General features: G+C 44.2%; 2 protein-coding genes across 2 annotated transcripts; one reads left to right on the plus strand and one right to left on the minus strand.

Annotated features, from left to right (window-relative positions):
- Positions 1 to 18,882: 18,882 nt before the first annotated feature.
- Positions 18,883 to 20,120, plus strand: LOC118476432 (uncharacterized). Its single transcript, XM_035965533.1, has one exon. It carries the CDS (start codon positions 18,963 to 18,965, stop codon positions 19,938 to 19,940), a length of 978 nt encoding a protein of 325 aa, XP_035821426.1. The 5' UTR covers positions 18,883 to 18,962; the 3' UTR covers positions 19,941 to 20,120.
- Positions 20,121 to 26,303: 6,183 nt separating this feature from the next.
- Positions 26,304 to 27,446, minus strand: LOC103648017 (putative IQ calmodulin-binding and BAG domain containing family protein). Its single transcript, XM_008672519.1, has one exon. It carries the CDS (start codon positions 27,370 to 27,372, stop codon positions 26,500 to 26,502), a length of 873 nt encoding a protein of 290 aa, XP_008670741.1. The 5' UTR covers positions 27,373 to 27,446; the 3' UTR covers positions 26,304 to 26,499.
- Positions 27,447 to 27,690: the final 244 nt, after the last annotated feature.

The raw sequence follows: 27,690 nt of genomic DNA on the forward strand, positions 1-27,690 counted from the left end.
TGTGAATTTATGCCCATGGATGAACAAAGTGCAAATCACAAGTAAAGGTATGTTTCTAAGCTTTAGTACATTGGTTTTGTGTACTAATGTACTTGTCTAAGTGTTAGAAGCAGGAGGAAACGAGTCAGAGAAGAGTTGGCTGTGTACAGCCAAAAGGCTGTTTCGGTCTGGGGCACCGGACTGTCCGGTGGTGCACCGGACAGTGTCCGGTGCGCTAGGCTGCCTCGGGCGAAGAAGCCGCTCTCGGGAATTTGCCGACGGCATACGGCTATAATTCACTGGACTGTCAGGTGTGCACCGGACTGTCCGGTGAGCCAACGGTCGGCCGAGCCAACGGTCGGCCGCGCGATCTGCGCGGGACACGTGGCCTGGCCAACGGTCGGGAGGGGGCACCGGACTATCCGGTGTGCACCGGACATGTCCGGTGCGCCAGATCTGCAACGGTCGGCAACGGTCGACTGGGCTGTTTAAGGAAAGAAATCGGGCACCGGACAGTGTCCGGTGTGCACCGGACTGTCCGGTGCGCCCGACGACAGAAGGCAAGGATGGCCTTCCAGATTTGTTCTCAACGGCTCCTAGCTGCCTTGGGGCTATAAAAGGGGCCCCTAGGCGCATGGAGGAGGACACCAAGCATTCCTACAACATTCCTAAGCACCAAGACATCAATCTCGCGCATTCGTTTCATTGTGATAGCATATAGAGCTCTTGTGGAGTTGTGAACTTTTTGGGTTGTGTTGCGAGCTCTTGTTGCTGCTTGTGTGCGTGTTGCTCTGATCTTTTGAAGTCTTGTGTGCGTTGCTCATTCCCTTCCTTACTCCGTATTTCTTTGTGAATCTCAAGTGTAAGGGCGAGAGGCTCCAAGTTGTGGAGATTCCTCGCAAACGGGATATTGAAAGGCAAAGCAAAACACCGTGGTATTCAAGTTGGTCTTTGGACCGCTTGAGAGGGGTTGATTGCAACCCTCGTCCATTGGGACGCCACAACGTGGAATAGGCAAGCGTTGGTCTTGGCCGAACCACGGGATAAACCACTGTGTCATCTCTGTGTTTGATCTCTTGTGGTATTGTGTTTTGTTGAGACTCCTCTCTAGCCACTTGGCAATAATTGTGCTAACACTTAACAAGTTTTTGTGGCTATAAGTTTAAGTTTTACAGGATCACCTATTCACCCCCCTCTAGGTGCTCTCACATAGGCTAACAAAATGCGAATAGACTCTAGCCTAGCCACAGGAGCAAAAGTCTCCTCAAAGTCTAAACCTGCGACTTGGGCATAACCTTTTGCCACAAGTCTAGCTTTGTTCCTTGTCACAACTCCGTGCTCGTCTTGTTTGTTGCGGAACACCCACTTGGTTCCCATAATGTTTTGCTTTGGACGTGGCACCAGGGTCCAAACTTCATTTCGCTTGAAGTTATTGAGCTCTTCCTGCATGGCCAACACCCAGTCCGGATCTAGCAAGGCCTCTTCTACCCTGAAAGGCTCAATAGAAGAGACAAAAGATTAGTGCTCACAAAAATTAACTAATCTAGAGCGAGTAGTTACTCCCTTGCTTATATCACCCAAAATCTGGTCGATGGGATGATTCCTTTGAATCGTCGCTCGGACTTGAGGTGGAGGGGCTTGAGGTGATTCTTCCTCCATAACATGATCATCCTGTGCTCCCCCTTGATCGCACTCCTCTTGATGAACTTGTTCATCAGTTTGAGTTGGGGGATGCACCATTGTTGAGGAAGAAGGTTGATCTTGCTCCTTTTGTTCCTGTGGTCGCACATCTCCAATCGCCATGGTGCGTATTGCGGCCGTTGGAACATCTTCTTCATCTACATCATCAAGATCAACTTGCTCTCTTGGAGAGCCATTAGTCTCATCAAATACAACGTCGCTAGAGACTTTAACTAAACCCGATGATTTGTTGAAGACTCTATACACCTTTGTATTTGAATCATAACCTAACAAAAACCCTTCTACGGCTTTGGGAGCAAATTTAGAATTCCTACCTTTCTTCACTAGAATGTAGCATTTACTCCCAAATACACGAAAATATGAAACATTGGGTTTGTTACCGGTTAGAAGCTCATACGAGGTCTTCTTGAGGAGGCGATGAAGGTAGACCCGGTTTATGGCGTGGCAAGCCGTGTTCACGACTTCCGACCAAAACCGCTCGGGCGTCTTGAACTCTCCAAGCATCGTCCTAGCCATGTCTATGAGCGTCCTGTTCTTCCTCTCTACCACACCGTTTTGCTGTGGTGTGTAGGGAGCGGAGAACTCGTGCTTGATTCCTTCCTCCTCAAGGTACTCCTCCACTTGAAGGTTCTTGAACTCGGACCCGTTGTCGCTTCTTATCTTTTTCACCTTGAGCTCGAGCCCTCCTTAGGAAGCGCTTAAGGGTCCCTTGGGTTTCTGTTTTATCCTGCAAGAAGAATACCCAAGTGAAGCGGGAAAAGTCATCAACGATAACAAGACCATACTTACTTCCCCCGATGCTGAGGTAGGCGACGGGTCCGAAGAGATCCATGTGAAGTAGCTCCAAAGGTCTTGATGTGGTCATCACATTTTTGCTATGATGAGTACTTCCCACCTGTTTACCTGCTTGACAAGCTGCACAAGGTCTATCTTTTTCGAAAGTCATATTTGTTAGACCTAACACATGTTCTCCCTTTAGAAGTTTGTGAAAGTTCTTCATCCCCACATGTGCTAAACGGTGATGCCACAGCCAGCCCATGCTAGTCTTAGCAATTAAGCATGCATCTAGACTGGCCTCTTCCTTTGCAAAATCAACTAAATAGAGTTTGTCGTCTAGTACACCCTTAAAAGCTAATGAACCATCACTCCTTCTAAAGACAGACACATCTACATTAGTAAATAAGCAATTATAACCTATATTACAAAGTTGACTAACGGACAACAAGTTATACCCGAGCGATTCAACTAAAAACACATTAGAGATGGAATGCTAGGATGAAATAGCTATTTTTCCTAGTCCTTTAACCTTGCCTTGATTCCTGTCACCGAATATGATTGAATCTTGGGAATCTTTGTTCTTGATGTAGGAGGTGAACATCTTCTTCTCCTCCGTCATATGGTTTGTGCATCCGTTGTCGATAATCCAGCTTGAGCCCACGGATGCATAAACCTGCAAGGCAATTTAGGCTTGGGTTTTAGGTACCCAACTCTTGTTGGGTCCTACAAGGTTAGTAACAATAGCCTTAGGGACCCAAATGCAAGTTTTATCACCTTTGCATTTTGCCCCTAATTTCTTAGCAATTACTTTCTTATTCTTCCTATAAATTGTAAAAGAAGCATTGCAAGCATGGTAAATTGTAGAAGGTTCATTATTTGCTTTCCTAGGTACAACATTTCTCCTAGGCATATCTCTACCATGCACAAAGGAAGAACTTGAAGCAAACATGACATTTGAATCATAAGCATTACAACTCCTATCATGATGAACATTTCTAGAAAATTTCCTATCATAAATAAATGCATGATTCTTTTGAGCACTATTAGCCATAGGGGCCTTCCCTTTTTCCTTTGTGAAAATGGGAGCCCTTTGGCTTGTTAAGTTCTTGGCTTCCCTCTTAAAGCCAAGCCCATCCTTAATTGAGGGGTGTCTACCAATAGTGAAGGCATCCCTTGCAAATTTTAGTTTGTCAAATTCATTCTTGCTAGTCTTAAGTTGGGCATTAAGACTAGCCACTTCATCATTTAATTTGGAAATGGAAATTAAGTGTTCACTACAAGCATCAACATTAAAATCCTTACACCTATTGCAAATCACAACATGTTCTACATAAGAGCTTGATTTATTAGCTATTTCTAACTTAGTATTTAAATCATCATTAATATTTTTTAAGCTAGAAATAGATTCATGGCATGTAGATAATTCACATGAAAGCATTTCATTTCTTTTAACTAGCTTCTAAAGCAAGAGAATTTTGCGCACTAACAAATTTATCATGCTCTTCATATAAAAGATCATCTTGCTTCTCTAACAATCTATTCTTCTCATTCAAAGCATCAATTAATTCATTGATCTTATCAATTTTAGTTCTATCTAGACCTTTGAATAAGCTTGTGTAGTCTACTTCATCATCACTAGACTCATCGTCACTTGAAGAAGCATACGTAATAGTACTTCGAGTATTTACCTTCTTCTCCTTTGCCATGAGGCATGTGTGATGCTCGTTGGGGAAGAGAGACGATTTGTTGAAGGCTGTGGCGGCGAGTCCTTCGTCGTCGGAGTCGGACGAAGAACAATCCGAGTCCCATTCTTTTCCAAGGTGTGCCTCGCCCTTAGCCTTCTTGTAAACCTTCTTGTTCTCTCTCTTCCCATTCTTTCCTTGTTCCTGGTCACTATCATTGTCGGGACAGTTAGCAATAAAGTGACCAATCTTACCACACTTGAAGCATGAGCGCTTTCCCTTCGTCTTGCTCTTGTTGGGATGCTCCTTGCGACCTTTGAGCGCCGTCTTGAAGCGCTTGATGATGAGGGCCATTTCATTCTTATTTAGCCCGGCCGCCTCAACTTGCGCCACCTTGCTAGGTAGCGTCTCCCTGCTACTTGTTGCTTTGAGAGCAACGGTTTGAGGCTCGTGGATCGGCATTGGGCCATCAACGCCTCATCAACATATCTTGCCTCCTTGATCATCATTCGCCCACTTACGAACTTTCCGAGTATTTCCTCGGGCGTCATCTTGATGTACCTAGGATTCTCACGAATAGAGTTTACAAGATGAGGATCAAGGACAGTGAAGGACCTTAGCATGAGTCGGACGATGTCGTGGTCCGTCCATCTCGTGCTCCCATAGCTCCTTATCTTGTTGACCAGGGTCTTGAGCCTATTGTACGTTTGAGTTGGCTCCTCTCCCCTGATCATCGTGAACCTTCCTAGTTCGCCTTCCACCAACTCCATCTTGGTGAGCATGGTGGCGTCGTTCCCCTCATGCGAGATCTTGAGGGTGTCCCAAATCTGCTTGGCGTTATCCAAGCCGCTCACTTTATTGTACTCTTCCCTGCACAAGGATGCTAAAAGAACAGTAGTAGCTTGTGCATTTTTATGGATTTGTTCATTGATAAACATGGAGTTATCCGAACTATCAAATTGCATTCCATTTTCTACTATCTCCCATATGCTTGGATGAAGAGAGAACAAGTGGCTACGCATTTTGTGACTCCAAAATCCGTAGTCCTCTCCATCGAAGTGTGGAGGTTTACCAAGTGGAATGGAAAGCAAATGACCATTGGAATTATGCAGAATACGAGAATAATCGAAAGAAAAGTTCGAGTTAACCGTTTCTTTTTCTCCTCGTATTCGTCGTCCTTTTGAGAAGAGGAAGATTTGTCGCTGTCGTAGTAGACAATCTTCTTGATGCGCCTCTTCTTCTTTCCATCCTTCTTCTTTTGACTTGAGCCGGAGTCATTGGCTTTGTCGTCCCTCGGCTCGTTGAAGATGGACTCCTTCTCATTGTCGTTGACCACCATCCCCTTTCCCTTAGGATCCATCTCTTCGGGCGATTAGTCCCTTCCGTGAAGAGAACGGCTCTGATACCAATTGAGAGCACCTAGAGGGGGGTGAATAGATGATCCTGTAAAAACTTGAAGTTTATAGCCACAAAACTTGATTATGTGTTAGTAGGCTAAATAGCGAGCTCTTGTGAACACAAGTATCACAGAAAAGCAATCACAAAAGACACGCAAGTTATCCCGTGGTTCAGCCAAGTACAACACTTGCCTACTCCACGTTGTGGCGTCCCAATGGACGAGGGTTGCACTCAACCCCTTTCAAGTGATCCAAGGATCCACTTGAATACCATGGTGTTTCTTTCTTTCACTATATCCCGTTTGCGAGGAATCTCCACAACTTGGAGTCTCTCGCCCTTACAAATGATGATCACAAAGAAGCACGGATGTAAGGGAGAGAAAAGCAACACACAAGTCTCAAAAGCAACAGCTCAAACACGCACACTAGTCACAACTTAAGCTCTAAGTTCACACACGGAGTTCTCAACTCAAGAGGAGCTCAAATTGCTATCACAGAGAATAAAACGCGCTAGAATGAAGACTTGATGCTTAGAGATGATCAAAGAATGCTTGGTGTTCTCCTCCATGCGCCTAGGGGTCCCTTTTATAGCCCCAAGGCAGCTAGGAGCCGTTGGAAACAATCTGGGAAGGCAATCCTTGCCTTCTGTCGTGTGGCGCAACGGACAGTCCGGTGCACCACCGGACAGGCACTGTTCACTGTCCGGTGCAGATCACCTTCCTAAACTGGCGCAGTCGACCATTGACGATTTGGAGCCGTTGGCGCACCGGACACTGTCCGGTGCACACCGGACAGTCCGGTGCCCCTATCAGACCATTGGCTCGGCCACGCGTCACGCGCGGATTGCGCGGCCGACCGTTGGCTCGGCCGACCGTTGGCTCACCGGACAGTCCGGTGCACCACCGGACAGTCCGGTGAATTTTAGTCGTACGCCGTTGATCACTTCCCAAGAGCGACGACTTCGCCGTGGATGGCTCACCGGACAGTCCGGTGATTTATAGTCGTACATCGCCGTCGAGTCCCGAGAGCGGACTGTTCACCGAGACTGGTCCTGGCGCACCGGACACTGTCCGGTGCACCACCGGACAGTCCGGTGCACCCAGACCGAAGCTGTATTTGGCTGTACTCAGCCAACTCTTTTCCAAATCGTTTTCTCCTGTTTCTAGCACTTAGACACAATACATTAGTCTTAAAAACAATGTACTAAGTCTAGAAACATACCTTGTAACTTGATTTGCACTTCTTTAGTCTTTGGCACAATTTAACACTTGAACCATTTGGGGCACTTAATCATCAAAATACTTAGAAATGGCCCAAGGGCACATTTCCCTTTCACTCTCTCCGTAGGCCAGCCGCCAACGGCTAGCTGATGTGACCGTTGTACGGTGCCACGCTAAAAAAGGAAACCGGCCAATCAGATCGTTGGATGACCGTTGCTGGCCGGATATCCAGTGGCGTACTAAACTGTCTGGTTAGCCCATAGACCGGGAAGGTTTTCAGCTTTCTTGTGGAGAAGGCAACGACTACTAGGCCTCTTGGGGCTATAAAAGGTGCCCCTAGGCACCCTCTTCTGGTATCCAAGCATCCAAGTGTACACTACAACTCCGAGACTCCGCGACCACGCTATTCAGTGTTTTGAGAGAGATTTGAGCGCTTTTCTGAGCTATAACTCTATCATTTTGTTCTTGCACTCTTGAATTTTCTTTGTGTGCGTGTGTCGCTATGTTGTGCTCATGTGTGTGTACTCTTACTCCCTCCCTTACTCTAAGCTTGATTGTGGTCATTTGTGTATGTTGTGAGAGACTCCAAACTTGTGGAGATTCCTAACAAACAGGTTGAGATATAAGGAAAAATATCATGGCACTCAAGTTTGATCTTTGGATCACTTGAGAGAGGTTGAATGCAACCCTTGACCGAAGGAGGTCACCACAACATGGAGTAGATTTTGGCCGAACCATAGGAAAAAATCGTTGTATTTCTTGTCCACTTTACTTTATTATGATTTCTTTCTTCCTTAGTGCTAAACTTCACTTGTGATATTGCTCCTAGTTTAATACATATCTTAAGAGGGAAATCAATTGAAGAGTTTTTTTATCTTCTCTACTCATGCAAACTTAGTTTTAGTTTACACTAACACCTTTTATAGACCAAGTTTGTGTTGGTTGAAATAAGTTTTGCAGGATCATATATTCACACCCCTTCTAGGTGCTCTCAATAGTGTATTCTACATTGCAAAACAGTATTTTACACGGTCATATGCACGATCTGACTAGCACGACCTAATCTTTTTACAAGTTTCCACTCAAAATATGAACACACATATTTTAAAATTTTAAAAAGTTAAAAAAATAAATAATTAAAAAAATTATACTCTATAAAAGAGACGAGGATACGAAACATATCTCTTATACAACTATAATTGAATAGCAAAATATATCTATCTATAAACTAAAATAAATTTGTTCACTGTTGAAGTTTGAAGGAAAGAATATAGATATCTAGAAAATATAAAAAGTAAATAGATATGAATAAAATAAGATCTAAATATTATATTTAAAAATCTATACTTTTAAATATTATCTTAAAGAAATTTAAATTGTAAATATTGTTATAGGGAAGATACGAGTATTGTAATAGAAAAAACTCCTCCCACACACGAAAAAAAACATGTTTGTGCCTCTAGTCTCCCAGAGTTAGCAAAACCATGGTAAACTAGCGGTTTCACAAAACTGCTAGTCCACATAAATGGTTTAGTTCTAGCTAGTTTTCAATTTTCGTTCCAAATTCAAAATATTTTTAAAAAATGTATAAAAAATGAAAATATATGATAAAAAACTACATATTCTCTTAAGTAATATATGATAAAAAACCACATATTTAAATGTAATCCCTTTTAGCCCGTTAAAAATAGAAAACACTTGGACACGTTAACCTATTTGGCTAATTATATTAGAGCAACTCTAATTGTTATGTAAATTTTAGCTCTCTAAATCACATATTTAAGAAGTTGTTAAATAGGTTTGGGAGTAAAAAATTATGAGTTCTCCAATAATTCTCTAAATATAGGTTGTAGTTTTGTTTTAAATCTATTCACAAAAAAAGTCACAAATGTCAACAACCACTTTCATTACCTAAATAGTGTAGACAATTTTTATTTAGTGAGTTGGTAAATGGTTGCCAAATATATGGAGAAATGTGGTTAGATGAGAAGTGGCTAAATTTAGAAAGTTCATTTAGAGCACTATTGAAGAGGAGTTTTTATAGCAACTATCAACCCCCTCCCCCTCCCCTCACTTACCCCACACCCCGCGGCCCTCGCCTCCCGCATCTGCCCGTTGCATGTCTGAATCCACCGTTGTCGCTTCGTTTCTCGCCGACAAGACGTCGTTTACCGCCCGGATCAAAGTGGATTTGGTCAGTGCGGTTTCTCGCTCATGCGACAGATTTGCCTGCTGCAGCTAAGCCTTCAGCAGACTCGCCCAAGTCAACGGTTAATCGCCTCCCTTAGTAAGTTGTTGTCCTCCATCGGGAAACCAACTGTTTTGACTGAGAAACCAAAGATTAAGGCTATCCGCACTCATACTACTCTAAATTTGTACTCTAAAAGAAATATTCTATCCTCGTCAGCAAGATTATCTACTCTATACCACAATCCTCCGCAATCATGTTTACTCTATATCTCAACTCTATACCAACTACCACATATTATATTCTTTTTTTACACGTCAATTCTTTTTTATACACATCATACCCATGCGCTAGCTGTGCAGTCCGACCATACCCATACCGTACAGTGGATAGAGTTTTTTTGCCAGTTGCGCTAGCTGTGCAGTCCGACCACGCCTACGCCAAAATGGCGTCGCACACCCAGTGCATGGCTGTAGCAATTCATTTACTGCATACGGCGGTAGCGTATGCTTTAGAGTCATCACTGCGGACAGCCTAAGTTCCAGTTAGCTTTTTGGTGCCTAGATTTGGTTTTGCGATGTTTAGGGTTTCAAAATTTTGGTAATGCATAAAAAATTATGTGTAGTGTAGACTGCTATTTTTTATACTAATATGTTGTTATATGTTAGTATTGTTATATGTTATCGGTAATATTTAGTTATTTTTTATAAGTTTTTTGTATTTATGCTAGATGATTTTTTGTCTTGTTCTTATTAGTTGCATGATTGGTGTTGGGGGCCTTCTTCTTCTAAAGGTCCTAAAAAACATGACTAACAATGTACTTTCAATATAATGATGATTATCACAGGGAGCTTCGGTTCATGAAGGGAGTGTTCTCCTTCACCGAAGGACTTCAAGACAAAGGCATAGCCCGAAAGCGACGACAATGAACGACCGAAGCTATAGGCAAAGGGAAACAACTTCGGCTTAAAGCAATGCCGAAGATCAAACATGGAGCCGAGCAGAAGAGGAAAAGACTATCTAGTCTCTAATGATTTATGTTACAGTAATGGGTACATGTTAAGGTTATAAATATACTTTTACCCGGGCTGCATCATGTGCCTATAAATAGGTGAACAGTACCACCGTACTGTTTATGCTGGATTGTAATCGCTCTCGCGTCAGCACCTTCGAACAAGCCGAAGGTATCAACGTAATTTAAATTTTGTTAATGTTCATGCATACATTATGAAATATATACATGAATGAGCTGATGGATTACATTCACTATCTCTATATACTTTTATTGTTATGAATGATGAAGGCATGTCCTTCATGACCTTCGTCTGAAGATCGTTATATCCCAGAGGAGATAATGCTTCGGAGGACAAAGGTCCTTGATCTTTGACAATTGTGTTGCCTTGTTCTTGATCCACATCATTTGAGAACAAGTGACCCACATTGGCGCCCACCTCCGGTGAACTCCAACGACCATCTTCAGCAAGCATTCACCTTCGTCATGCCGCCGAAGAAGGCAATAGTGACAGGGGCTGCCCTTCAGCCACTAGGCACCAACCAAGAAGGGCTCTCTCTGAGAGAAGCCCGAAACCAGAAGAGGAAGGCTACCAGCCCAACACCGCCAGAGGAAGAGCTGGACCAAGAAATCAGGAACTTGGAGGCTATTCACCAGCAAGTGCAAAGAAAGAGAGAAAATATGCTTCGGCTAGCTGAACTTCAAAGGAAGAATGATGAAGCTGCTGAAGAAATGTGCCATATCACGCAAGAAGACCAAGGACAAAGGCCACCACAGAGAGCGCTTTGCCAAGAAAGTCCAAGCAATGATGACGAATGGTATGATGACTTTCGTCATGGTAACTTTGCTTTTGATGATGCTTCTCTAGCAGCAGAATTGCAGGCTACCCCATGGCCACCATCCTACAAGCCACTGCAGCTTCCCATGTATGATGGGCATTCTGATCCGAAGCAATTTCTTATGAGCTATGAGGCAACCATATCTTCATATGGTGGCAACACGACTATCATGGCGAAATCCTTCGCCATGGCAGTCAGGAGCGTGGCTTAGACATGGTATTCTTCCCTTCACCCGGGAACAATCACGTCATGGAAAAAGCTGAAGGACATGCTGTAACTAGTTTTCAGGGTTTCTAGACGAAGCCAGTAACTGCCCAAGCCCTATTCCAGTGCATGCAAGACCATGAGGAATACCTGCAGGCGTATGTCCGAAGGTTTTTGCGTCTCAGGGCTCAAGCGCCAACGGTGCCAAACAAGATTATCATCGAAGCTATGTTCAAGGGGCTCCGACCAGGACCAACGACATAGTATTTTGCCAAAAAGCCACCGCAAACTTTGGAAAAGCTCCTCCAGAAGATGGACGAATACATCAGGGCCGACAATGACTTCTGGCAGAGAAGGGAAGAGGCCTACGGATACTCAAAGATGACTAGGGGCTTCGGAGGAAGGCTCCACCCTAGACATGTCTGAACAATCCACAATCCTAGCTCAAGTGACGACAGAGGAACCACGCTCAAGGGCATCAGGAAAGCTCCCAGTCTTCAGGGACACAACAAAGTTCTTACAGGCCACCAGCTCCAAGAGGCAGAGGAGGAAGAAGCTTCGGAGGAAGGTTCAGCTCCCAACCCATGAGGTTGTTCTGTTTATTCTGCGGGGAGGATAAAGGACATACAACAAGGACGTGCCAAGTCACGATCCAGAAGCAAAAAGAGATAGATGAAGCTGAAGCAACGCAGAATCAGCCGAAGCAAGGCAGAATCAGCCAAAGCAGGCCCTGCATATTGTTTCGTGCTATTCTCCATACATTCCCGAGTATGTGGGCAACCAGCAGCCCACAGCATCGGTTGCTTTGGCAAGTCACTCTCAAGCACATGGACCCCGCTACCTCCACCACCACCCATGGCACCAACCTTGACTCACAATCAGCAGCTAGAAGGGCACCACCAAGCGCAGCAACAGCGTGATGCACGTGAAGAATCCGAAGCACACATAGTAAACAGTATTGTGCCTGAGTCAAGACATATTTACTGAAGCAATACAAGGCCTTAATCAGAAGATTTTCATGCTTAATGTACTCGTTATTATTCTATCTTTATATTTTTCTCCAAAAGACAATATAAGAAGGTTCAACCTTCGGCCTGATGTAATGAATCTGGGGTTACACCATCGAGTGTAACAGAAAAGATGACGAAGCTCCAAAGTCGTCCTAAGGGAATGCAGAGTTAAAATACCACCTAAGTAAAAGGTGAAGAAGCTCCAAAGTCGTTAATGCAGAGCTAAAATACCACCTAAGTAAAAGGTGAAGAAGCTCCAAAGTCATTCCTAAGGGGATGCAGAGCTTAGCTCCAAAGTCGTTCCTAAGTGAATGCAGAGATGAAATACCACCTAAGTAAAAGGTGAAGAAGCTCCAAAGTTGTTCCTAAGGGGATACAGAGCTTAGCTCCAAAGTTGTTCCTAAGGGAATGCAGAGTTGAAATACCACCTATGTAAAAGGTGAAGAGACTCCAAAGTCGTTCCTAAGGGGATACAGAGTCTTATTTTTATGTTTTGTGCATCAACGTCATTCGCATCATACCATCACATCATATTGCATAACGTCGCATCATACATCATTTTGCACCGACACAAACAGTGAAAAAAGAAGGAAAATTGCTCCTTCAAACATATTGGCCAGCCCATGAGGTTAAGTCTAGCTTCGACAAAGACTCATAAAAGAATGTATCAATAAAGTAAGATCCATGCTTGTGACAAAGATACTATCATACGAACACTATGCCTTCGACAATGGTATTCTTATGCAATATCTATGGCAAGAGCTTCATAATCGCTTAGGCAAAGAAGGGGGATTTCTTTCCTTCTTTATGAAGCGTGAAAAGAAGGGAAGGTGTTTTTTCGCCTACGGCTCAAAAACGGTATGCACGAAGATTTCACGCCTTATAAAGAAATATATTATATCACCAAATATACAGATAGTTGATAAATGTTTCTTACAAAAGCAAAATTATATACAAAGAATCTAAAGTCTTAACAAACAAGCCCTAGTCATTCTATTTTAAAATTTATCGGTAGCTTCGTTGAGTAGTCTGTTGATAGCTTCGTCAATAGCTTCATTAGCAATCCTAATTACATCAAGTGCCCCCTTCAGAGATGGATCAGCTTCAGGGTCATATGGCTCTGGAGGGGAGAAAGCTTGGCTATACCACAATATGAGTGTCTGTTACTACCAAAGCTAAAATAATTTACAAAGCTAAATCATGAAAGATATATGTATAAGCTTGGCACGTTCAGCGGCTTCTTCAACTCTTCTGTCCTCTTCCAAGGCGTCATGGGATTCTTTCTCTTTCTTTATAATAGCTTCATTAGCTATTTCTCGGCCACCCTTCAGTTATACTCCAGAATAAAACTTTTCGCTCACAGCAGTGGCTTCGACCGAAGGGTTTTTAATATCGTCGGCTGAAAGCGAGAATCTTGGCTGAACCACAACCTTGGCATGTTCGTAGCCGACCTTTTCAAGGACTGACATAGCCCCATGGGCACTGATGAAGGCACAAAAATCTCCCCTGTCGCTGAGAATTTCATCAAAAGCTTTGGATTCACCGTTAATCCACCGGATAACCCCGTCAGGGTCAACGCGGATAAAATTCTGCTCTGAGGAAAATGCGCCAACTTTAGAAAAGATATTCTTCAAATTCTTAGCACATTTTGTGGCAACGTTATAGCACTCATCTTTAGCTTGAAGAAGCTCTTTGACATTTTTCTGTACCCTTAAACGTTTAATATCAGATATTTCATGTTTTGTTAGCTCACATTGAAATTTTCAGTTGCTTCGCCAAGTTTCTTTTCTAATTCTTGTACTTCAGCTCTATGCAGTTCCTCTTGAGTGGACAGTTTAGCTTTTCTTGATTTTAGCCTTTCGACCAAGGAGAGTAGAATCTTGTCTTTTCCAAGAGCTTCGTTCCTCAAAGTTATAACCTCCGATCGAAGGTTTCCAATTGCTATCTGGTAGCTTTCATCCTCTGCATCTTTTTGAGCTTTTAAAGCCTTACTAAGAATTAAACCCTGCTAGACAAAGAATGAACAAATAATAACAATAAGAACTACCGCAAAATAGTTCACCGTAACAAAAATTACTAAATGTGAAGCCAAAATGTACAAACCTTCAAGCTGTTGTAGGCGAGGCTGTCCGCAAGCTGATCCTTCGTCATATCAAACAAACCAAGCTCAAGCTTCGAATACCCCATGTTATCCATCATCTCTCGGCAAACATTGATCTATTTACTGTCAGGTAGACAGTAAAGGAAGTCATTCTCATTGTCTCCTCCATAAACCAAGGACCCTTGGGGGTATTTCAGCTCCTTAGCATAGTGTTGCACTTCGGCAATTTGTTCTGATGATAACTACTTTCCCGAAGCGAGTTGAACAATCTATTCCAAATCACCCTAGGGAGGTGCTTCGGGAGCAGATGATGTGATCTTTTCCGGAAGACTCTCTTCCATCAGCCTTACTGGCGCAACTCCCAAAGGTCCAGCTTCAGCATGAGCAGAAGCAGCGCTTGCAGTAACCACTCTCCTTGTATCTCCAATTTTCTTGCCAAGAACTTCGGCAGTGGCAGGAGCTGGCGTTTTCATCGATTCCAAAACAGCCTCCAAAACGCTAGCCATCCTCCTCTTCCTTGGGGTCATTGTCACAGTAGTTGATAACTTCGATAACTCTACTACTACTGGAGAGCTAAACTGCTTTGGCTGTTCTTCTGCTGTTTTCTCTATTTTTTCATCAGTACTAGCTTCGGCTGGCATGGCATGGAAAACTTCGGCACTCTCAATAAACTTCACTTCCCCTATCATGGGCACCATGGCCACTGAAGATTGTAGCTTCGGCCTACAGGTCAGGACCTTGGCTCTCTTTGGCTTCGGCGCACCAGAAGAGGTCGAAGTGGCAATTTTTTTCCTCCTTGCTTTCGAGCAGGAAAACAATAATCAAGGAAAACAAACCCAATTAGATTAAAGACTCTATTTAGTCTTCTTTTTCCTCGAGCGCCGAAGGCAACGGTCATGGCTTTGTCCTCTGCCTTCGTGTAGGCTCCCAGCAGCTCATCACTGGTTGCCTCAATAGCATCTAGCCAATCGTCATTTGACTCGTCAAACTGGCTTCTATACCGAAAGGTTATCTAAGATAATCCAAACCACCTTGGCTGGAGCCAGCAGCAATTTCCTTCGGCATCTCCCACTCATTCATAAGAGGCCATATCTTGAAAGCAATGTGTTCTTGTACCAAATATCTGGTACCGATGTAAGTACACACGATGTTGAAAGCCGTTAGGCACGCTTGCACCTCATTCCCAATTGCAATTGACGACCTTCTAATGCCGAAGCGTGACCATATGAGACGCTGAACAATGCCCCTCACATCCTCCCTCTCGCTCAGATCATTCTTCACATAGGACCAATGCTTCATCTAAGGACCTGGTCATTTCTTCTGAAATGTTGGCACTAGATAACTTGCCTCAGAGCGGGGCACGAAGTTGTAGCATCCGAAGTTGTTATGGTATTGCTCCTTCCCGGTTGCCTTTGTCTCGTAAGATAATTCATGTATATTACAGAAGCACCTAGCATCTGGCTCTAGCCCTTGGCTCATCATAGCCCAAATGAAAACCCCCACTTCAATCAAAGCTTCGGGAGTAAGTTGATGAAGGTATATTTCGAACGTCTTCAATACTTCAACCAGCATCTTGTGCAGTGGAAAATGAAGCCCAGCCTTCATGAAGCTTTTAAAAACCACCACTTCATCTGCTTCGGGAAGAGGAACAATGCTTTCTCCTCCAGCTCTCACAATGGATATATTGAGAAAATATTTCCCCTTCATTCCTTCAATATGTCCTTGTTTAACACTGGACTTTCCAAAAACAACATGGCTCGGCCTCCACAACCGATCTTCGGCATCTTCATTTCCACTCTCCACATCAAAGCTATCACTGCCGCTGGAATCCCCAGATAGCCCAGCCATCATCTCATTGATGATTTTTTTAATGTTGGTCTTTTCCATTGCTTCGTAAAAACCAACAGCTGTGGGGTCTACAATCTTCTTATCCTTAGCCATTTGGAAGATGATCACAGCAAATGCCGAAGCTCGAAAAACAAACGTGCTCGCAAAAAGAAGATGGCTAAATTGGCAATCACAGTACAAACAACTAGATGGCACAAAAAAATATTCACAGCACATGCCTCTATATATATTCTCAGAGCTCCACTGGTCGGTGGGTCCCACGATTCAGAGCAATTCGCTATTCTAGCGAAGGGGAGGGTGTTTTTCGGACCTTTGGCTAAAGGTCTTTGTTCATATCGCAGTCTAAATTTGTAACAAAGAAACAAATTAATACTATGTGAGGCTACTGTTGGGGGCCTTCCTCTTCCTAAGGTCCTTAAAACATGACTAACAATGTACTTTCAGTATAATGATGATTATCACAGGGAGCTTCAGTTCATCAAGGGAGTGTTCTCCCTCACCGAAGGACTTCAAGACAAAGGCATAGCTCGAAAGCGATGACAATGAACGATCGAAGCTATAGCCAAAGGGAAACAACTTTGGCTTAAAGCAATGCCGAAGATCAAACATGGAGCCGAGCCGAAGAGGAAAAGACTAGCTAGTCCCTAATGCTTTATGTTACAGTAATGAGTAAATGTTAAGGTTATAAATATACTTTTACCCGGGCTGCGTCTCATGCCTATAAATAGGTGAATTGTACCACCATACTGTTCACGCTGGATTGTAATCACTCTCGTGTCAGCACCTTCGAACAAGTCGAAGGTATCAACGTAATGTAATTTTTGTTAATGTTCAAGCATACATTATGAAATATATACATGAATGAGCTGATGGATTACATTCACTATCTCTATGTACTTTTATCATTATGAGGAGATAATGCTTCGGAGGACAAAGGTCCTTGATCTTTGACAATTGTGTTGCCTTGTTCTTAATCCACAACATTTGAGGACAAGTGACCAAAAATTGGTGCCCTTTTTGTACCAGACATGTCGAACATAGTCTAGGAGCATGGAGAGAAGGTTGGCACGGGTTTCAGGTGCAAGTATTGTAGGGAAACGAAGAGCAGATGGGTTAATACCCATTTTAGGAGCATCTTGCACATAGGAGGATGTGAAGAAATGTCCTTCTGTTCCTCTAGACATTAATCGTACTTTTAACGTGACTTGGACAACATAAAGGAAAAGAAGAGGGGAAGGTTTAAGTAGTGGTTGAGAACATATGATGCAACTAGGACTCATTGTGATGAATCACATGATGAGGCATACAAGGTTGAGCTTCAGGTTGCTCTACATCAGCCACACAAGGAGCACGAGTTTAGGCAAAGGGCTGGTACAAGGTATAATAGGGGTGGTGGATGTGGATCTAGCATGAGTTCTAGCTAGTAACTACACCTGTGTTCTCAAGTTTTCGCTAAACGATTAACGGAGGCACAACTTAATTATGCTCGTGTCTATTAATCTTTGTTCAGTGTCTCACAAATTTATCTGAATTTGTAGAAACAGTAAAACATAAAATAAATTTTTGTTGTTTTTCATAAATATTTGATATTTTATGTAATGTACCGACATATTTTCTAATTCTAATTTGGAAAGAAGAGTAAAAATATGTCCATAAATATCTCTGACAGTTGCAATAATGGAGGTAGCCAAGATTTTCAATACGACTACTATAAACAACTATTTCGTTTTTAGTGAGGTTGAAGGGAAAATGTGACCTAGGACCATTTCCAGTTGTTTTTGTGATTAAATGCTCAACACATCTCTTTCTCTTTGAGCTAACACTCTTTATGAGCATGAACACATGTGTAGCAAAAGCAAATTGAAGACAAGAAGTCCAAATGAGTGGAATTAGAAGGCCAAAAGTGCAACTTTGGGTAAAGCTACAAAAACATGAGGTTTAAGTACCTGAATAAGTTGCACATACATAACACTATGTTTCTTGCACCTTTGCTTGGCTGTTAACTCTTTTGTGCAAGAAAAGTGGCATTTGGATTTAGTTGTGGACATATTGTAAATCCTGGAGAAAAGGGGTGAAAGAGGTATGATCCCAACACCTAGCAAATTGTTTTAGTTACTAACTATGTTTTGTCTAAGTGCTAAGGAACCTCTCAAGAAGAGCCAAAAGAAGTTGGAGAAAAGTTTGGCTCAAAAGAACCAAACTTGGACCAGTCTAAGACCACCGGACTGTCCAATAATGCATGTCTGGTGATGCGTACGGTCGATGACTCCACTCTCAGGAATTTTATTTATAAAATTCACTAGACAGTGAACAGTGCACTGTACGGTGCATTAGACAAGGACTTCAATGGCTCTTTCCACAAGCAGGCACCAGCCGCCAACAACTGGCTGACGTGACTGTTGTCCGGTGCCATGTCAAAAAAGGAATTATTTGTTTAGTTGATTTAGTTGATTTTGTATTCGGTGGCATTGTAGTGCGTTGTCGAGCTATATTGTTCATTATTCTTGTATGCAAGACGTAGCCGTCGTCTATAACCAGTGGCCAAAATTTGGATTATTTGTTTTATTTTTATTGATATACGTCGAAACAAATATAATGATAGAATCTTGAAAACCAGTACAAAACACTCAATCGAACCCGTATCCCCCGCCCCTAGCCCGCCAGCCTCCGAACTGCTCCCCACTCGTGGGCCGTGACCGAAGCGGGCCGGAATCCCACCGCGTCCATCGTCACACGTGACGATCCACAAGCGATGCCAACGTCCTTCCCGTGCTTCTCCTTTCCACAAGGTTCCGTGTTCCGAGGCGATTCCTGTATGCGCCTCTATGGCTCTATCCCTATGACCCTATCCACCTATGCCTGTGCCTCGACCCGTATATAAATGGGTCTAGATAAATAGATACGTCACGACGGCACCCGTTCCCATCTCAATTCACAACGCATCTCCAATCTCCAAGCGGCAAGCGCAGACGCCGGAGGAAGAAAGCTTGAAGCAGCCACGGCAATGGCGTCCCGGCAGTTCTTCACCTACGACCCCTACGAGTTCGCGTACGACCAGTACTACAACCTTTACGAGCCTTACTACCTGCGGCAGTCCGCGCCCACCCGTCGAGCTAGAGACATCTTTGCGGGTGCCGAGCCGGCGGCCGCGAAAGCGAGATCCACGCCCAGGGCAACGGAGTCGGAGACGCAGACGTCGTTCTCAATCCCAGTCAACGGGCCTGACTCGCCGGATAGGGCTCCCTCTCTGGTGGTGGAAGCTCGCACGGGACCGATGGCGCCGGCGATGTCGGCGGAGGACGCCGCGGCACGGATGCAGGCGGCGGCGCGCGGGTTCCTCGCGAGGAAGTCGGTGCTGGCGGTACGCCAGGTGGATCAAGAGGCGGCGCAAGTCGCGGGAAAGATGGCGTGCGAGGCGGAGACCCTGCTAGCGGACCCCAGGGCGCGCGTCGCCGTCTGGGAGGCGCTCATGAGGATGCTGCTGCGTCTCGACGCGGTGCGCGGAGCGCGGGACTACCGGCGGAGGGTCACCAAGCGGGTCGTCGCGCTGCAGGACGCCGTCGACGCGCTCGTCGCTAAGCCGGCACCGGCAACCGTCGAGATGGCGGAGGAGATCGCCATAGCGCCGGAGCTGCCAGACGCTGAAGATGAAAAGGAAGACGAAGAGGCAGAGACACACGAGGCGGCGGCCGTCGAGATAGCAGAGGAGAGCAATACCAATGTTGGTGTCGACGAGCCTGAGGGTTCGGAGATATTGGCTGAAGAAAACGAACACACCTCACCGGCCCTGACTGCAGTTGCTGGCGCCGCCTCCGACGTTGTGGACGCGAGGAAGTTGATGCAGATGGTGGCGACGCTGTGCGAGCAGAGCGCGCAGCAGTGCGCGTTGATCGAAGCGCTGGCCGAGCGTGTGGACATGCTGGAGCGTACCCTGCGGCGGATGCAAGACGCCGACAGCGCCGGCGGCCGGCCAACAAGCTGAGCACGGAGGGCAACTGAAGGAGCAACAGCAAGCTTTACAGCGGTTGACGACGAAATCTATTAATAGAGATTTAAATAGTTATGTATTTTTCCATTGCTTTTAATCTCGAGATTTATTATTACAGACACTAGATTATTTATATTCATTATTTTATAATAAAGTTCCTCGTATTTCTTGTTATGTCCGCTCCTTTTGAACTCTTGACCTTGAGACTACACACTATTTTAGCGCTTAAGCTGAGACGTCGCTCAGCATTTAATTTATCCTTCTCCAAATCAGAATTACTTTATGCTAAGGGTCCGTTTGTTTCCTTTCATTTTGAGAAATTGGAATCTTACTATTGGAATAGACTATTTTTTTTAGAATGTGACATTCCATCACTTTCCAAAGTTATCATATAAGCATATCTCAAATTCATGGGATGAGAAATGAAAATTGATTCTATAGATTTACATGCTATTTTTTCGATGTACAACTTATAGCACACTCTTATACTTGCTTCGTTATAACATGATTGTAGTATACAACTATCTATGTCATATGATTTAAGATAATATACAAATATATCACATATATAAATATATAAACTTAATTAATTTTGTCTAAATTATAATTATTAAAATGGAATTTAATTCCAACGAAACAAACGGGGCCTAATACAATTTACAGTACGGTCTCTGCGTTCGGTAGCTCAATTCAACCCTATGATGTTCCCCAACATATTACACACTATTGTCTCAACATGATTATATATGCTTTACCACATAAGCTTAGCAAATCATGCGCCTGGAAGCACCTACTTGTACCTTGCAGGTTTTCCAGGTTCGTAAGCTGGTTAAATATTTCTTGTTCACATTGAATAGGCTCTTACAAGGAGTAACAGCACCACAGTTCTCATGTACATAGACCGTGTGAAGTTGGGCCGCTGTGACTGCTGAGCTCACAAGCCGGCTCACAATCTTTGCATGAGTTGGCTCTCGTCCTTTTTATGTCTAAAAACCAGCTCGGCTCGCAGCAGCTCGTGAGTCGGCTAGAATCGAGCCGAACTTCATCGAGCTCGAGCTTTTTTTCTAACCCTAGAAACGGGTCAGAAAGCTTGGTTGTTTTGCGATGCGTTAGAGCGGCCTCGGTGGCAGGGTCGTGGGCAGAGAAGCAAGCCTTTCTGTCGAACCTGGATGGTGGTGGTGTCGAGGGAAAATGACATAAGGGAACAAAGGAAAAGATCGGTCGACATGACCTATGGGGAGTGACAATCTGATGGCGAAGGAGAAGTTTTTGTGCGTTGGACAAGTCTATTCTTAGAGCTATTGTACTTTTTAAAATTTAAGATTAGGAAATTGTTTAGGGAACTATTAGAGTTGCTCGAAGGGCTTTCTCTACCCTCCTCAACCACTGAAAATATAAATTGTCCAAAATAATCCTGAAAAATGTGAAACCGACACAAAAAAATGGCGGTGTACCAACAAAAGATTATCGATTGGGCTAGCTGAACAAAGAAAATCCGTTCCCCCGTGAGTCACCGTCAGAATCAGCTATAATTCTGCTCACCTGTGGAGTAATCCTGCTGGGGCCAATTTGAATCTATTCATTTTAGAGGAATTGAAATTTACTTAATAAAGTAGTTTGCTTGGATTTAACATTCCACTATAAGTCTATCTCAAATTTATGGAGGTGAAGTATGGGAAATACTTTTACGTATCAATGAAATATATTTCTACTCTGCAAATTATAACACGTTCTTTGGATCACTTCTCAATAGTAAAAATTTAGCACATAAATATCTCTCACATATTGCTAATAATAGTATACAAATATATTTAGCATAAAACTATATTAGATTAATTAATCTTTGCCTAAATTACTATTATTAGAATATAATTAAATTCCAAGGATCCAAATGGGGCGGCATGGAAAAGTGTAAAGATCGACAGAAAATAAGTTTCCTATGCTACATGCTCACAGTTAAGTTGAAACCAAGCGACAAGAAAATTATAATAAATAGAACAATTCATCATATCAATTTTTTTCATTCAATTGGTAGCCTATAATTTAACAAAACATCATAATATTAGCATACGCGAGAAGGCCTCTTGATGAATTGTTTAGGTAGTCTGAGTATATTCCTTAGGTCCGGAGTTCAACTCCTTGTTGGAGCGAAGTTTAGGTAGAGCTTAAAAATAAGACCAGGAGTTTGGATGTTTTCTGGACTTGCGTGAGAGTTTCAGGTCATCCAAAACCATGTCTAGCATTTCATATAGAACTAGGTCTGTGCCCGTGTGTTGCCACAAGAGTAAAAAAATAGTATAAAACATAGATAGCACAATACTGGTGTGTTGCAACGGTATATAAATTGTTCAACAAAATGTTAGTGCACAATGATTACATGAAAGCGAACAACACAAATCACTATCGACCTCACTATCTTACAAATTCCATGTGTGGCTCTCACTGCGTGTCTGGTGGTGGCACCCCACGCCACGACACCGACACGAAGGAGTTGAGATCTGCAGATGTGGGCCTCGTGCACTACTGCCTAGAGGCGAGCGAAGGGAGGGCGACACACATCCCATTTTCTACTTGGGTCTGTTAAGGACATGCTTAGTAGCTCCAAAAAAAGTTGTTGTGGCATAAGAAGAATTAGAAAATTAAAATAGTTAATCGAAGATGTTGTAGTTTATGTGATTTCAGTATCAAAGATGGCGAACAATCTTTTGTATCCGCAAAATGAAGAAGGGCCACATCCTTCAGCCACAAATTGATAGTAAAGAAGTTGCCTGCCATGAGCCTTGAGCGAGTAATAGTAAAACTTATTTGTTCAAATTGAACATATGCAACATACCAGTGATTGGTTCATAGTAACCTTGTCAGTTGTCACTAATGTCTTTCTTTTTATCTAATCCATAATTCTTTGAATTTGAATTTCTAGTACTTTGAAGTCGCTAGGTCTATGCTCTCATAAGCAACTAAACATTCACATATGGATTTAGCTTTCTTGATCTTCACAGGTAAAACAAATTAAAAATAAGGCAAAAAGACATCACCTTCTAGGCTGCCAATCGGGTGAGAAAAAGAGGGTACCAACTCAATGTGGCGGGTTGTAAATCTAAATTCAAGGTGAGCAAGCATCACCATGTAGAAGCAGTTGAAGTCAACTACAACCCGCTGGCTCTAGGACTAATGATCTTTTATTTTTACGAGTAGTAGCCAAAGTGTCGCAAGAATGTAAATCTATAATTTCAGTGGTTGATAGTTTATTTATTGTTAGACCCAAGAAACAAGGATTAGAGACGGGCGTTGTAGAGTCGTCTAACCAATTTCCAAAGTTTATCTCTGACACATACTAACAACCTCCACGAACTCCACCATTCGTCGCTCCTCTAGCAACATTTGGAAGGCGACAGCGACAGTGGTGGACGCGTTGGCATCGAGCATCTCAATTGTGGGGACACGCACGCGCTTGATGTCTTGGGAGAACTTGAGCACAAAGGGTAGCCCGCGCTTGTTGACATTGCAACAGTTTTTAAGAACCAGAGTCTGAAATGTAACATAAACCACAAGCGTGCCAAAATGGAGACATAAAAGTCTATCCCCCAATGCATTACACAAGAAAAGCATGACAATCTGTGAAACCTAGCACACGGAGACATTTTTCAATGGTTGGAATCATGCGAGTTTTAGAGCAATGTGATAGGAAAAATAAGCAAGGTTAGAAGGGACTTAGAACTACATGTCATGTCTTGTACTTACCAGCCTACAGAAACAGGTTAGTCCTGGAGAGCTTTCACACGGGAGGTCAGCTCTGACTTCATTCTTGAGGTGCTCAGGGTTACAGAAGGAATCAACAAATATTTGTCTCTCTCTACCCACTTCATGGACACGATTTTCGAAGATCTGCGTATCATTTTGCAGCTATTTAATCTTTCGAAGAACATGCTAACAGAAGGAAGACAAGATAACAAACTATTTCTTGTTGGAGTTCTTAGTTTGATGGTGACGACCGACAATCAAACCAAGCCAGCCGTCATGTGTGGTAATGCATTGGGTGAAATTAAACTAATCTCAGAAAACATAGTCTAGTTTGTGGGAGTTACCATATACATGCATAGATAATCAAACAAGCTTTCGTTCCATTAGGCAACTGTCGTGAAGGATAATAGCAATATCGATGAATGAAAGACCTTTATCTTCTGGGTGTGAGCCTTGGTTACTTCTTCCACGGAAACTTCGATTTGAGCGTTTCCATTTTCCATATCATCAAGTGCCCATATCAATGGCTGTGAGACGAGCAGGGATTTGTCACATCATTTCATATGTGCTGAAATAAAGGAGATCCAAGAAATATCACAGACTGAAGGTTCAAAGAATGTACCCAAGGTGTCAATATTGGTTCTGCAGTTGTTGACGATGCAAATAAAAGCAGTTCCACTATCTGAAATAGAGTACATCTGCAGGAGTAAAAAAGAGTGAAATGACTGGGCTTGGCCTAGTAACTATATATTGGCCAACTAAATAGTGATTTTGCGTTTGTGCTTGACTGTGATAAAAATTGTTGTTGCAGCTGCTGCAACAGTGTTTTTTGAGAGAGCGGGAGCTGCAGCCCGTAGCAGCAACAGCTAGAGGCACTCAAGGGCGGCGGCGGCCCCGGTCACGCGGGTGGTGAATTGGGCCACGGCCGCCAAGTCCTAGAGGGGATAGAGGTGAGGGAAAGTCCAGCCACCAAGCATGTCGCGAGGGTGTAGATTCGTTGAACAACGAAAACAGCCAAGAACGAATCAGAACAACACAAACCAAAGTCATGAAATCCTTGGAGCATTCGAAATCACCCCCACCTCACCTCTAAAACGATATCAAATCGGCTTCCCGGTCATGGTCGCCGAGTACCTAGCCTCCATCGTGGAGGGGATAGAGGTGCTCCAAGCATACTCTTCGCCAAGATCCGATCTGTCGTTGCGCCTAATGACGGGAGCACCTTGGTTGAGCTCTGCCCTTCCTTGGATTACGGGAGAGGGGTCGAGGATGGATAGAGAGGGAGAATAAAGGGGCTATGGTGGTTCCCATCGCGGGGTGGGAAGAAGAACCAGAGCTACGATCTGGAGGCCGTCGCGCGGAGGGCTCTACCCTTCCTGCGGGAGGGGCTACAAACGGCGCAGCGCGGCGAGCGGAGGCTAGGGGCGGCGTCTGTCGTGGCGTGGCGGGCGGAGGCTATGGGGTGGGACGGGCAACACAAGGGGAGGGACGGGACGGGGGCGTGGGCAACACGAGGGGAGCGTCGGGCGGGGCCAGTGTGGCAGTGACAGCTCGGAGGGGGAGGGGAGGCGAGGCGAGGCGGAGGCATGGCCGCGCCAGGCGCACACACTTTGTTCTTAATTAGTAGTAGGCATATACACTAAAATAAGATGTCCAAATATTTACATCAACAAAAGAGTCATATACTTATCCAAAAAAATTATTATGTTCACATAAATGATACACTAACACTTTTACAAAGATGTAGTTGCTATAGTCGATTCTGCCAACATGGGATGAATCTGCAAGTGAATCTTGAATCAAAGCCAATATGTCTTGTTTCACCATCAACGATAAAAAAATCAATTCTAAATACTTCTACATCTAATCATACAATAGGTTTACTAGCTAGAGCTAACCCTAGCTAATACCCCACCTAATTGTTAGCTAATCCACAACAAAACAGTTAATTAGTTCATTAGATGGATCAACTTATCTAACAATTCGTTAGCTGACTAACTATATATTAGCTGTATGGTTCTAAACAAGGCCTAAAAATCAAAGTCCAAATACTTCTACAACTACAAGCTGGAGTGTCTACCAATAATGCTGAAGCCACAACTACAAAAAAGGTCAAATTTGATTTTAATGCTTTAAAGTATAAGCTTTAGTCAGATCCAATGAATCAAACAATTTAGCTACGAAATTTTATTGAAACAAAGTTAACCTTTGCTCTGTGCAACTAGAGATGGACATTTGATGCAATTACATTTAACCTGGAGCTGCTACCAAATTACTATTACTCAACGCATCGATTTTAGTTTTTTTGTTTCACTTAACATTAGAAGTCCAGATTATTCAGAATGGCATGAACTCCATATATCCGTGGCATTGCTTTTTTTTTTGGTCCAACTGTATTTCAATTCCATTGAACTTTTGCGGAACGAGGATACTTATGGGTTAGCAAATATGGAAAATAAAGTTTTAGTTTCCGTATTTAGTAATTTAGAGACCAAAATAAAATAAAATAAAATGAAGGGACTAATAAACCAAACATCCCTTATCGTAGCTTAACATGCAGTAAATCAAACTTCAGAGGCCGACGAGCATTCATGGACAAGGATAAGCGCTTAAATAGTGTGTAGTCTCAAGATCAAGACTTCAAAAGGCGCGGGAAAAAAACAAGAACTACGAAGAACTTCATAAATAATGAATATAATAAACGATTTAGTGTCTGGAATAAAAAACAGAACTGTTTAAATCTATATTAATAGTTTTCGTCGTCAATCGTTGTAAATTAGCTTGCTGTTGTTGCTTGACTTGCCATCTATGCTCAGCTTCTTGGCTCGCCGCCGCTGATCCTCCGCACGGAACGCTCCAGCTTTTCCACACGGTCGGCCAGCGCGCTGATCACCGCGCTCTGCTGCGCGATCTGCTCGCACAGCGCCGCCATCATCTTCCACGCGTCCACACCGTCGGAGGCGGCTACTGCTTCGCTGACCTCCAACTGGGTGGGCATGTGAGTCGTGGTCTTGATGCTCTCCGTCTCATTGCTATGCTGCGCAGCGTCTGGCAGCTCCGGCGCTACCGCGCTCTCCTCCGCCGCCATCTCGATGGCCGGCGCCGGCTTAGTCTCGAACGCGTCGACGGCGTCCTGCAGCGTGACCACCCGCTTGGTGACCCTCCTCCGGTAGTCCCGCGCGCCGCGCACTGCGTCGAGACGCAGCAGCATCCTCATGAGCGCCTCCCAGACGGCGACGCGCGCCCTGGGATCCACGCGCAGAGCCTCCGCCTGGCACGCCATCTTCCCCCCGACTTGCTCCGCCTCCCGCTCCACCTCGCGCACGGCCCGCACCGACTTCCTCGCCAGTAACCCGCGCGCCGCCGCCTGTATCCTCGCTGCGGCGTCCTCCGCCGACATCGCCGGCGCCACCGGTCCCGCGCGAGTGGCTTCCGCTGCCTTGGGCTCCCTCTCCGGTGAGTCGGGCCCGTGGACTGGGATCGAGAAAGACGTCTGCGTCTCCGTTGCCCTGGGCGCGGATCTCGCTCTCGCGGCCGCCGGCTCGGCGCCCGCAAAGACGTCCCTGGCTCTGCGGAATATGGGCGTGGACTGCGGCTGGTAGTAAGGCTCGTAATGGTACGGGGCGGCTGTGTAGTATTGGTCGTAGTCGTAGGGATCGTGGACGAAGAACCGGCGGGACGCCATTACCGTGGTTGCTTTCAAGCTTTCTTCCTTCGGAGTCTGGTGTTTGGAGGAGATGAAGATGCGTTGTTGTGGATTGGCCTGATGAAAACGGGTGGCGTTCGGCCCTATTTATATACCGGTTGAGGGCTTGAGGCAGAGGTGGATAGAAGCGGACTGTGGGATCTTCTGTGGATGAGGCGTGAGCGCTGTTCGCGTGGGTAGTTACGTGTGACGATGGAAGCGGTGGGGTCAGGTGGATTCCGCTTCGAGCAGGTCGGACTTCGGACTTCTGTGGATAGAGGCAGAGGTGGGATCTTCTGTGGATGGGTCGTTTCAAGA

Source organism: Zea mays, chromosome 2, assembly GCF_902167145.1.
Source record: "Zea mays cultivar B73 chromosome 2, Zm-B73-REFERENCE-NAM-5.0, whole genome shotgun sequence".
Lineage (NCBI taxonomy): Eukaryota > Viridiplantae > Streptophyta > Magnoliopsida > Poales > Poaceae > Zea > Zea mays.